At 40.2% G+C, this 13,376-nt stretch overlaps 1 protein-coding gene across 1 annotated transcript in view; it reads right to left on the bottom strand.

The window, feature by feature from the left end:
- The window catches only part of CLRN1 (clarin 1), a 40,023-nt gene extending 33,200 nt beyond the window's left edge, over window positions 1-6,823 (bottom strand). Inside the window, exon 1 of the mRNA XM_004323660.3 lies at window positions 6,571-6,823. Coding sequence (XP_004323708.1) covers window positions 6,571-6,823 — 253 coding nt within the window. The remainder of the gene's footprint in view (window positions 1-6,570) is intronic.
- Between the last annotated feature and the right edge of the window lie 6,553 nt (window positions 6,824-13,376).

Genomic DNA, 13,376 nt, shown 5'->3' with positions numbered 1-13,376 from the left:
GTGCTATCATACCTGTAATAAGAGAGCATCACACCACAACCAGTCTGGGTGTTCAGCTGCACGACTAGACGAAAGGCACATTTGTCATTGTTTAATTTAGATGAGTTTTGTTTTTAAAAGAAATATGCCGTTAGCTTTATGAAAACCCTGATAGAGTTCAGAGATTAAAATGAGTTTTTATTTTTCATCTTTTGAAAAAGAGATCTGGATTTATACTCATTCTATCCCATCTATCCCACTGATTCCTCATTTAAAAAGTATCAGTTTTTTGTAGTGAATCAAATGTACCTGCTTTTTGTTTTGTTTTTTTTTTCCATCCCTGCCTCTGTTTTGAAACTGTTCATGTCACCTCAGGAAGGAGCCTGCCATATTCGTCATTGCTGTGGTGAAATATTTATTGTAGTCCAAGTAGCTAAGTTTGAAGATCGTACCGTGTAGATTTTCGCTGGCAGATTTTAACTCAGCTAACCACATGTGCGGTCAGATATCTCTGCCTTCAACGTAAACTATCAACGTCAAGGTGATATACTTACGTAACCCATGTGACCTGCTCAACCTAGATTCTTAAACAGGCTTGGCTTGACAGTTTTACTTTCCAAAGGTCAAAGATTGGGACTGAGATATCAGGGCCACTGAAATGTGAAATAAAGAGGAAATGAATGAATTCAAATCTTAAGGCCAAGTACCATCACCTGGTCATATGAGAACTAGCTCTTGTGAAGCACCAACATAATTGTTTCTCATCTTTGAGGTTTTATTTTAATTGAAGTATAGTTGACTTACAATATTATATTAATTTCATGTGTACAACATAGTAATTTGATCTTTTTATAGATTATACTGCAAAGTTACAAATATTGACTATATTTCCTGTGTTGTATATTACATCCTTATAACTATTTATTTCATAACTGGGAATTTGTACCCCTTCATCCCCTTCCCCTACTTTGCCTGCCCCACCCAACTCCCGTCTGCTAACCACTAGTTTGTTCTCTGTATCTGTAGGTCTGTTTCTGTTTTGTTATGTTTGTATTTTGTAATTCACTGCATATAATTGAAAACACACGGTATTTGTCTTTCTCTGTGTGACATTTTACTAAGTATAACACCCTCCAGTTTGATCCACATTGTCACAAGTGGCAAGATTTCATTCTTTTTATGGCTGAGTAATATTCCATTGTATATATAAAACGTATCTTTTTTATCCATTCATCTGTTGATGGATACTTTGTTTCTATATCTTGGCTGTTATAAATGATGCTGCTATGAACATAGGGATGTGTATATCTTTTTGAATTAGTGTTTTTGCTTTCTTGGATAAATATCTCGGTGTGGAATTGCTGGATCGTGTGGTAGTCCTATTTTTAATTTTTTGAGGAACCTCCATAGTATACTGGGTAGTGGGTATACCAATTTACATTCCCACCAACAGTGCACAAAGGTTCCTTTTTCTCCACACCCTCACCAACCCAACATAATATTTTAAATAGGTGGTGAAACTGAGTCCTACTCTTACATTTTCCTCAACTCTTTGCATCCTTTTTTGCGTATCGTAAGGAGACAGAATGTGGCAGAGGAATGAGCAGATCAAGAATTTCAATCCTAGGTCTGCTACCTACTAGGTCTGTGTCTTTGGGAAGGTTTTGTGATCTCTCTGAGTTTCCAGTTTCTATATTTGTTCAAGAGAAGTAGCATCATAACATCTCCCGTGTAAGGGTTGGAGTTCATATCTGCAAAATGCCTGGCACCCGTGAGACACCCAATAATCGGGCAGCTGAAATTAGTATTTTTTTCTTTTGGATTGTCTGAAAGTCCTTGGGGACGATGAGTCACCCTCAGAGACCAAAAGAGAAGGCAGAGCAGCAAATTGTGAGGACAATTTAGGAGTCATCCTCCAACAGGTAAAGTTCACACTCCAGGGTTAAGTTCTGGAAGTTCCACTGAGGACCTGCCACATAGAACCTCAGAAGCAGCCCCGTCATGTCAGCCTCTACTTCATCTCTCAGGAAAGCCCAGGTCAATGGCTTTACTGGCTGTTAGAGTGGAGGGTAATTTAAAGGGAAGGAAGGTGTGTGTGTGTGTGTGTGTGTGTGTGTGTGTGTGTGTACACATATATGCAAAATTACAATTGTCAAAGAAGGCTGATTTTGTGGATTATTTTTCTGATAAGGATATTAGAGATAGTTGTTAGGGAGGAGAGAGAAATAAACGTTCTTGTCCTGTACTAGCCAAGGAGAGCCAGAAGTGCCTTTTCTCAAAAACACCTTTTCTATATTTCTCGCTAATTTGAGGATAATTTCTGCTTAAGTTCTGCCTTTGGGTAAAGACTACCTGTGGAGTGTTAAATATACTAGTCACTCCTCATTTCTTGCCATTACCAGTTCATGAAATCAGATTCAGGAAAGAGGAGTTTTTCAGTGAGAATGGAAGAGGAGTTTTAGGAAAAATGAAAGAAAAAAACGGAAGCAAGTAGGGCCGTCTCTCCCTGCCTTTTGATTTTCTCCTTTTTTTGCTTTCTCAATAATTCTCTCTTAATTACTTGAGTGTTTATGGCTGTTCCTGCTCTTTGGAACCCACTAACCCATTTCCTTAGAATTCCAGAATTCCCCATTTTTCATTTTCTCCTTCTTTAACCTGCAATTTTCTACACAAAAAGTAAAAGGTTATGACAGGGGGGGGAAAAAAGAGAAGCATTCACTTTGATAATGAAATTCATCTGGGTCCTAATAAATGGTAGGTATCTCAGAATACTTCACTTTAAAAATCAGGAGCTTTGAAAATGAAAGAGCAAAGGCACACAAAACTCACCACTTCTAATGATGGTGGCGAAAATCTGTCAGTGGGGGTTTCAAGCAACTGAAGCTAGAAGAGTCATGCAAATTTAAAGCTGGAAGGGCCTTGTCTAGAACAGCCAGCCCCTTGTTATACAGATCATAGAGTGTTTGAACTGGAAGAGACATTAGAAATAGCCTAGTTTCACCTCCCATTTTGTAGATGCAAGAACTGAAAACCAACGAAGTGAAATAATTTGCTGGAAGTCTAACCTCCAGCGAGTGGCAAATTGCATCGCAAATTGCTTAAACATTTACTAAGTATCCCTTTGTGACAGACGTCATGCTAGGTCCTGGTTTGAGGGAGAAACGGGATGGTTTGAGGGATACACATCCCCTTGCCTTCTTGGGGCTCCGGTTCTCCTTGCAGTGAAACACACATCCTCAGACACTTTTAGTACAAGGTGATTTGAAATAACAGAGTGAACATTAAGGTCTGGAAAGGATATAACTGTGAGAATTTGGCTTTCCCCTTCATGCTAGTGTTTCCTAAACATTACGATCTGCTATCCCACTAATCACTTTTTCCCCCCAATGGGAGGAAAACAACATCACTATTAGCTGGACTGTTTCAATGGGTGAGTGAGACTAGACAGTAGCCCCTCCCCCACACCCCGAGCTAAAAGGCCAGAGGGGCCCTGCATGCTGGGTGACACAGTACAGGTGGCTTCCTTGCCCCCCTCCCTCCTACCAGGTAGTCTTCCTCAAACTCAATAGGTGTCCCTCCTACCTGCGCTGTGCCTGCTTCCACACAGGCGGTGCGCTAAGGAAGAGGGGAGAGATAGGCATTGTTACTAGAAGGAGGTACATCAAAGACCTTTGCAGCTCTGCCATGTGTAGGTAGGGTGATGGGAGAGATGCAAGTTGATCACCTGGAACAGGTGGGAACAGCAGGAGACAGGAGTCACACCTGCAGGGGACCATGGAGACAGAGTGCCAACTCTCAGTGTTGGTCACAGAGACCCTGAATCCCAACTATTCTACGCCAAAATATGTTTGAGAAGCCACCTGCTTGCTCACCGAAGTAGTTTCAACATTCCCTCTGCTGTCTGGGTCATATGCCTCATTTGGTCAAGAAACTCTGCTTCTCTAAAACGTGAAGTCAGCTAAATTTCTTCTAAGCTTTTTCCAAATTTTCCATCATAAGGTCCAAGATGCTTTAGAAAGTATGACTCAAGTTGCGAGCTGTGATACGTGATTGGTTAAATTTTATTTTTCGCATGTCAAAAAAAAATTCCATATGTTTTCCCCAGCTCATTGAACTGTCTTGGCAATGAAGAGATCAGCGTATCTAGGAATGATTGACACCATATGATTCTTGGGTATCATATTTTGATGACGCTCTGCACTGTTTCAAACCAAAACAGAAACACACCCACACACCCTGCGCTCAAAAACCAGTACTTTTTGTCTTGATGACTACATTTAGAGTTGAAACATCATCATTAAAATTTTACGGGTGACATATCAGGAAAAACTAAGCCGACCAAGTTGTGTTGCCTAGAAAGAAAAACAGTCCTTCATTATAATGAATGAAGTTGTGTGCTAGGTAGGAAGGCTAGTGACCTCTAGAAGATGAATCACTGACCCATAAATGGATGAGAATCAGCCAGAGTAAACGAGGCAGAAGTTTTCCCAGCATAATTGTGCATGCTGGCAGGGAAGATGTTTGTTATAATTAAAAGAGATAGAATGGTCAATAGGGAACATTTAATAGGAACAAATATGACAACATCACCTAACTATTTTTCTGGTCCATTCTTCATCCTCACATTGTACCATACATCTGGGTTTTAAGAGGGACACATACATTGCACATAAAAATAACACACATCAACTTGTACAGCAGAACCAAGCAAAAATTCATGTAGAATAAGGACACTGTCAATGCCCAATTTATTCAGAGTAAACCTCCAACTAAATCTGCACCGTCCAATGCAAGATTTTCTTCACTAGGCTGGGGAAGATGTTAAGAGTATCATGGGGACTAATGCAATCCTGTGAGATAGGGTAGGGTACTGTTTAAACCCCACCAGCTCTGTGAGGCTTCACAGAAGGCAAAGGGGCACCTGATTAGAACAGCTTCATTACAGACAGGGCCGGCGTGGGACACAGCCACAAAAAATCCTTCATTGAACCAGAGAGGACTGTGGCCCTGTGAGGATTACATGAGACAAGATATGCATAGCACTTACCGTGAAGTAAGTGTTTAGAAGACATATCGTTTTGGAACATGTCCTGTGCTATGAGTGAAGCTTATCTTCATTTCACTGTACAAAATGCAGAAGCTCCAGAAAAATCCCCTGTAGGCTCCCTGCTTTTGTCTAAGTTCATTTGTGAGAAGCGTTACTCACACTTTAGCTGCCAATGACTCATGGTTAAATCGGTTCACTCATCTTTTTTCCTTTTTTGTTTTTTAATACAGTTGCAAATCACGTGACATTCTGCTTTGTTCTTTTTTTCCCCCCTAAGGGAAGCTAAGCAACTCTAAGAGCCCCATTACCTTAATGAACTAAAGCCATGCAGTGAAAAGGGTGGGTATCCACTTCATCAAATCTAGTAGATGATAATTTCTTGAAAAGCTGAAGACTAATTCTTGGGGATTTTCTGGAGCCCTATGCAAATTCATATCACTTAACAGCCTTTGTGAGTTGAAGGTTGGTGTCCAATGACTGCTAAGAAATTGTCAGGAATGTTGCAGAAATATAAATAGGCCAGCACTGAAATTTAATTAGACACTGCATACGTTAATAATAAATTCAATTAATTTAGCCTTCTACCTATGCTAGAAAAAAAATACCCAGGCAACATAATAATTCATTTTAAATGCCTCACTTGGTAACCTCCTTTCCTGAAGAGTGATTTATGCAGTAATTTCCTGGCTGTGTCTTCATAAGATTGTTCCAAACCAGCCCTTTTGAAATAATAATAATTTCTGAATGTGCACTAGGAGAGATATAACAAATGACTTTTTATTAATTTTCATTTAATGAGTTGCCTATTCACATGGTAATTTTTAAAAAATTCTCTTCTTAAGATAAACAGGTTGTAAATACTACAGGTAACACTTCCATTTCACAAATATCGCGACAGGAAAATCTGTCTCACATTCTGTACGTGATTCGAAGGTTAATCAGTGGCAAATTTTCTATCCTAAACAGGCTTCTAATTCTTTCTCAGTTAGCACAGCATATCATTTTAAATTTCTATAGTCAAATGATCCAAATTGGGTAAGGAAAAAAAAAAAAAAGAATATTTTTCAACAGCAAAGCTCCTAGGAGGGAAAATAAGGGTGTAGACAGGAAACAAAGTTCTGTGCAAGGGGGGAAAGCAGCTAGAGTTGGTTAAGGAGCCCATGACACTGGTTCTTTTTTAAAGAACAAAACCAAGATCATCTCTTACAGCTTTCCTGTCGCACAAGTTCCTCCCTTTTAAAAACGGAGCCCATAATTTCTTACATAAATATTAATATTTAAGAATTTTAATTGCTTTTCTTTTCAAAAAGTTTAATTCCCTGGCAACTCACGAACTATAAATTGTCATAAGAAAAATAGCAAGAATGGAATAATAAAAACTAGGAAGAAGAAACCGTCCAGAAGAGACCTGGGTATTTCAAGTAGTTCATACCCGTTTAAAACATCCTGCAATAGACAGGGCCAGGCTCTTAAAAATAATTTCTTGCAACACTTGGAAGAGTTTGCCTAAAGTATTAAATAATTCAAATGCAATAGTTACTTACATGAGAACCGAAAGGGCCTTGCTCCCAGCCCGCATTGCCTCACGCCCTCTCCATGGAAAAGCCCGTACTGCATCTCGCCCATGAACTTGTCCAGCTCCTGCCCCGAGGCATTGACGAGCAGAGCCCCAGTTTTGCAGAAGAAGGTGGCTTTGATCCACAAAGGTGTCCCCAGGGCTGCCACAGCTCCGAGGGCACACACAAAGCTTAACATCCCAGCCATGCAAAAAATGACTTTCTTCTGTTGGCTTGGCATGATGAGAAATGGCTCTTGTGAGGGTGAGGTTCAAAAACCAGACCTTTGTGACCGATGAGAAGTGACTGCCCCTTTGACTGCATTTATTATGGAAGGTGAACAGACAGAACCCCGCTGAAAAGGCAACTTCACCATCGATGGTGTTTCTCACCAGGTTAAATGTCAGAATGCCAGGATGAAGGTGGCTTCATCACGCTTACTTGTTTTTTTTCTCCTTTTCTGCCGCCGCTTCTAATTTGAAATCTTTGGACTAAGAATCTGTAAAATAAAACTCTTTCAAACTGCCTTCAAGTAGCTCCTCTTGTGTCCCTTGGTAACAGAGGTCTAAGATAACAGATGGAGTCCTCCGTGTAACTTGATGAATGCCTCCCCTCTCCTCTGCCTTTTGTCTGATTGGGTGAGTTGAAACTTTCAGAAACGGGCTTGGCTCCTATGGTAAATTTTCAGCAACTTGAGAAGTTCATTTATTGATGTGTTTTTATTTTTGTTTTTGCTTTTGGTGGGGAGAGAAGAGGAGTGTCATTAGAGGTAGGAAGAATACACACACACACACACACACACACACACACACATATATTGGCAATTAATTGATTTTGGAAAATGTTCATTGTAGCAGGATAAAATAATGGACGGAAGGGGATTCTGTATGGATCTGAAGCACCGTAGACCAGCCACCGGGGCTCCTAGCTCCTTTTCTCCCAGATCAGTGATTTAGAACCAGTGTGTCAATAGAGAGTTTGATTCAGTTTTTTCCTGGCACACAAAAATATGGAGAGGCAGGTGCAAATATCTAGATTTCTAAATGTTTTCCTTTAAAACATTTGGCTGCTTTGGGACAATGGCAAGGGAATGTGGTTCTGGATCTGAGAAACACAAGAATCTGGAAAGAAGACGAAGGCATTGTCATGGAAATAATGGATTGTAGTCAGATGGAAGGCACTGAGAATTCATCACTGAAAAGCACAGGTCCCAGCAGAGGTAACTGGTCAGAGAGACAAGAGACCAAGGTGTGAGCAATACTAAATAGCAAAGTGAGTTTGGTTAAATTGTCGAGATCTGAAAACTAAAGTTCAGAATTCAGTGACAACTTTTTAACCGCATTTCCAGTGAGATTCCTCTTTCTGCAAACAGATATAGTACTTGTTTGTGTGTGTGTGTGTGTGTGTGTGTGTGTGTAAGTGTTTAATGAATGTCTATTTATGCCACATTATTGTGCTAGGCTCTGACCTACAAACTGAACTTTTAGTAAGAACTTATTACATCTGGCGCCTTGCTAAGTATTTTATCTAAATTATCTAATTCTCACGATTAGTGTATAAAGTGATGAGGAAGAAGATCACGATGATATCCCCATTTCACAGATAACGAAACTGAGGCTCAGAACAAGCAAACAACTTGCCCAAGAGCGTAGTGGAACTGGATTCAAATCCAGGCTTCCTGAGCTTTATTTGCTATTCGTAGCAGCCCTTGACCTTGAAGAGATGGCCGGCTCTTCAGTTTGGGTTGGGTTGGGCTGGGAGTAACGGCAGGGTAGCCCATCATCTGTTATACATCTTGGGTGCCTGGAAAACACAGACATCTGCAAATAGAACTTTCCCAGTTGGTCAGAAGCACCTGTTGGCGCTAGCTTCTAGTCTCTTGATGCACTTTTAAGCATGGCAGCTTAGAAGAAATTAATCTGTGAAGATTCCACACCACTGGCAGCATAAATGAGTCTTAGGTTAATAGCTCTTTGAGGGGGACTTTAAGGTATACTCTTGGACTTCTTGGCACGGCTACCCTCTTTTCGTAGTTGCCAGAGGCTGTCTTGTTGGAGATAGACAACTAAGTATAGAACCAATTCAATCATTCCAATGTCCCTTCAGGGGAGGAGGGGGGAACATAAACCATGGCCACAGGACAGGGCACACACAAGATTCCGAAGAGTCACTCAAAATTAGGTTTACAATATAAGTAAGCCTATTTATTTCATGTAACTTGACACACAGAATAAACGACTCATTTGGCTTCCCAATGAATTCTCCAGTGGATTTAGAATAATTGCCATGATTGTCTACTAGCAAAACAAGGGGGCACCAGTGCCCCTAGTAAGCCGTTATGTGAGGATCCATATGCCACACCCATTCCAGAAACTTTAAGATGTCTAAGGAGAGCTAAGTTAATTAAATCAACATATTCTGTAATTGGAGGAGACAGAACATGTCCAATCCTAGAAGCAGAAGTCACCTACAACTTAATCAATACAATGAATACCTCTACAGAAAGGACACAGTAAGAGAGGGGTAGTTAGCGTAGGATGTTGGTTTCATGAACAAAACCCTGTCAAATGTACCTAAAGCTGTCCAAGAAGAAAAGCCCTGGCTATGTGTGTGGACAGCAGTTAGATCACGTCAGTTCTTAAGTTTGCATCAGTCTATAGCGAAGTTTTCCCTGATCTGTAGAAACGTGAGAAAAATAAATACAGCGTAGTGAGTTCACCTTTCATTCTGAAATTTGTCTTTCCTAATTTTTGTTAAGATTTCCTTTCTTTAATGGAATAATAGTAGTTGAATTTTTAACATCTTACCTGGCAAGCTAAAAAATTGACAAAACTATATCTGTTCCCTGTTAAAAAAAAAAACTACTTGTCTATGACATACAAATTACGGATCCCCTTGTGGAAACAAGGAGGCCTAAAACCTCCTGGTGACCTGGCTGGTCTCTTTGCCCTAAGCCAGTGGTTCTCAGCTGCTCATTGGAATCACTTGAGGAGATTTTTAAAAACTGCTGATGTCTGGGTTCTAATCCCTGAAATTCAGATTTGTTTGATATTCGAGTATGGCCTTCATGGCGAATCACACCAGGTAATTGCACTGTGCGGTCAAGGTTCGGAGCCAGGGTTCAGACCCCATTCTAAACGGCTGCCTTCTGATGACTGACTGGGCTTTGCAGATATCTCAGCGGTGGAATGTATCAGGCATGGCCATCTGGTCACTTGAGAGAAAGTTTCTCATTATAAATTAATAAACTGGCACAACCACTTACAGCTCAGACTTTCCTGAATTCTGTTCAGCACCAAGAGCATCATCTTGTCGAATTGTCCTGATGAGGTCAAGTTTCAGCCTATCCAAGATGAAAGACCAGGTCATGGATCATAGCTTTACCCCAAGTCACCACACGAGCGTTAGTGGTGATGTCTCCCGGTTGTGAAGGGCCCACCTCGGGTCCTACGCCCGTCTCCCCTCCTCTCTGCGCAGCTCCCTTTCAAACTTCAATATCAACCACCCACAAGCTGCATAGTAGTGTGTGTGATCCACCCTCTGAGAATGATATAATAGAACCCGGCAGTCATTATGCCTGACAGCCTTCTTTTGAAATTCCATCTTAAGTGTCTTGAATGACAGTGATGACACCATTTTCCTTGCAGCCTCTCTGAGAACGTGAGTCATTAATGTCAGCAAGTTTTCACCAAGTATTCTTTACTTCTCTCAATCTTAATAGCAATACATTTGGTGACATAAGAAAAGGGAGCTAAGTCTTTCCACCCTCCCCAGTGACCCCTTTCCGGTGCTGGATGATGATATAATTCCCCAGTGTGACTGGAAACAATATCAAGAAAGGAGTACAACCGCAGTCGATGTTTTTACTTCCAATATAGTATTTGTGTCTCTTCTCACGCTAATTTGGCTTCATTGGTTTTTCCTTATGGTCATTCAAAAAAAAGAAAAAAAAGGCTCCAATCCAAAGGCATAGAGATTCTCACCTGACTTGTCCCCTGAGAGTAAGAGATAGCACGGCATGGTGGGGTGTGGAGAGAGAGCTGGGGAGAAAGATGTGCTCCAGGGTCTGGCTCCAGGTCCGTCACTAAATTAAGAATTCTTTAATTTCTCTGGCATTTGTTTTAGTCATTTATGAAAAGAGTGGTCTTGGCTATATGTATAGCAATTCTCAAATTATTTTCAACTGGAGAAACCGTTTCCTCAACTGAACTCTTGGGTGTAATAAGAGATAAAAATCGAGCTTTTATATGGGGAGAGGTGGGGACCCAGGAGCTTTGTCACTGGGCACCCCCCTCGCTCCTTATTCCCTAAGACCCCCCCATCCCAACCCTAAAGTGTGATAAGCATGGACCACATGATCGTTTAATTCCCTTCTAACTACAAAACATTTTTCTCACAAGTTATAGTATTAAAATGTGTCCATTTGCTAGATTATTTCTCTCTCTTTATCTGCCGTACTAACCTGTTATGTATCATAGAACATGGCACGGCTGAGAAACACCGGATGGTTGATTATTCCAATTATTATTTGTTAGATTATTTGGTGAGCCTTTCTGGGTTTTGTCTGATTTGTCACAAGTAAGAGTGATTTCGATTTTCTTCCAAATGGATCATTATACTCCAAGGCGTCTCTCAGAGAGATTCAGCAAGGGTTTATCCAGCTTCCTATTCTGAGACAAGAGGCCTTTGTGAATCTATCCCCTTTTTCTCATCTTTAAAGCAAAATCTGGCAAATTTGATTGACGTTCCTCGACTAATTCAAGTTGCCGGGGATCCTGAAGTAGCATTGTCATTCTCTAATGACTGTAAGGGGAAAAGAAACCACTCCACAGAAAGAGCTGATTGATTTATTAGGGGGAAAATTACCGCATGTGCTAGACCTTGATGAGAGCTCATATTCGTAGAGCTAATTGCTTGAACTAGAGGATTAAAAGGGTTGAGGGAAGAGAAGGAAAAGAAAACAAAGTTCTCTCAGAATACAGATGAAGCCTCTGTGGACTTGGACTGGAGGGAGAATTCAGTGTGGGATTTTCAGGGTTGGTGACGACTGTGGGATAAGTATAAGAGTTGGGCTTCTTATACAGAACAGCCAGAGAGCCGGGAGTGGAGGAAGATTGCTGCCTGTGTCAGATAAGATGTGTGATACCCCTGATATTTCTGGGTTTCTTGTTGGTATCTCATTACAAGGATAGGTTGATTCGTAAACCTCAACCGAGCAGGATGCCCAAGCTATTACAGAAGGAAGACACAGTCTGAGGTACCTCCTTTAATAAGAATAGATGAACCAGTTTCCAGTACAGGGAAATAGTAATAATTTTCCTCGTTGATATAACCCAGGGTAGGTGTGTTGAGATGGTAAACTTTGGAGTAGTTTGAATCTGTCATTACCAGCTATTATTATTGTATAAATGTTTTCTTTTGTGTGGGTGTGTGACACTTAAAATCCTGACAGTTTCCTTGATGATTTGCATCAAAATAATATTAACAAAATATTAACAAAAATGTAATACATAGTGGGGCTTACTCTGTTTCAGCTGTTATTCTACGTATTAACTCATTTCTTTTCAGACACACTGGGGCAATTATTAGATTTCCTACCCCTTCTCTGGTTAAGATGTTCCAAGTAGTAGGATAGCTTAATCTTCAGTCAGGCAGATCACAAAGTCTCCTAAAATATTCTCAACTTGGAGAATTGAATGATAGTACAATTAGGTGGATTTATATCTTGTCAAATCTGTAGAAACAAGGAGTGTTGACTTATGGAGCTGTGCTAGCTAGAGAGAGATTTAGACTAACTCTAAATTTTATTTTTGTTGTTGTTGTATATTTTATTTCTACATTTGTTATAAACTCCATAATACACTATTATTTATATTATTTTGCTTAAAGCAAAATTAATAAACGTGGCTTATTAAAAATGAGTGATTTTTAATATTTTCTACATATTTACCATATTCTTTTTAAATATATTTATTTTTTATTGAAGTATAGTTGATTAACAATGTTGTGTTAATTCTAAACTTAAGACATTTAAAATTTTTTTAATTTTATATTGGAGTAGAGTTGATTACCAATGTTGTGTTAGTTTCAGGTGTGCAGCAAAGCGATTCAGCTATACATATACACGCATCTACACTTTTTCAAATTCTTTTCCTATTTAGGTTATTACAGAGTATTGAGCAGAGTTCCCTGTACTATACAGTAGGTCCTTTTAAATATAGCAGTGTGTACATAGACATACATTTTTATGAGTGACTTCCTTAAAAACATAGACTAGTCTCTCATTCAAAATGTTAGCTTCATATCAAACCTTTACCTGAGTACTGACTATGGGCAGAGAGGGCTAAAAGTAGTAGATGGCCAAATGGAGACTCGATATTGTCTTAAGAGTTTCTAAGGATGGGACCAAAGCCACAAGATATCTTCAGGTTTGAAAACGTTAATTGCCTGGGGAAATCTGGGTTGACAGGGCTTCACGGGAAAAGACAATTAACCAGACAATGATACCCGCGGAGCCAACAGCGTGAAATGACTACTGCAGGTGCTACTGCAGTGTAACACGTGTGCCTTTGGGGTGTCTGCCCGGCCCCCAGCACTTCCTTTGAGAAATTCCTTCAATACACACAGATATCAACTCTGTGACTACCACATTTGTACTGTGTGACCCACCGTTTCTCGCCTACATTGGTTAGGAATAGACATCTGGATCACTCAGAGTCCGTCTCCTGGAAACTTGGAGGTGAATTGAGAGGCACAAGGTCAAAGCTTTGGAGGCCAGTCTGCAGAAAGAAGGA

Source organism: Tursiops truncatus, chromosome 4 (assembly GCF_011762595.2).
Source record: "Tursiops truncatus isolate mTurTru1 chromosome 4, mTurTru1.mat.Y, whole genome shotgun sequence".
Taxonomy (NCBI): domain Eukaryota; kingdom Metazoa; phylum Chordata; class Mammalia; order Artiodactyla; family Delphinidae; genus Tursiops; species Tursiops truncatus.
This window is presented reverse-complemented; position numbering and strand designations above follow the sequence as displayed.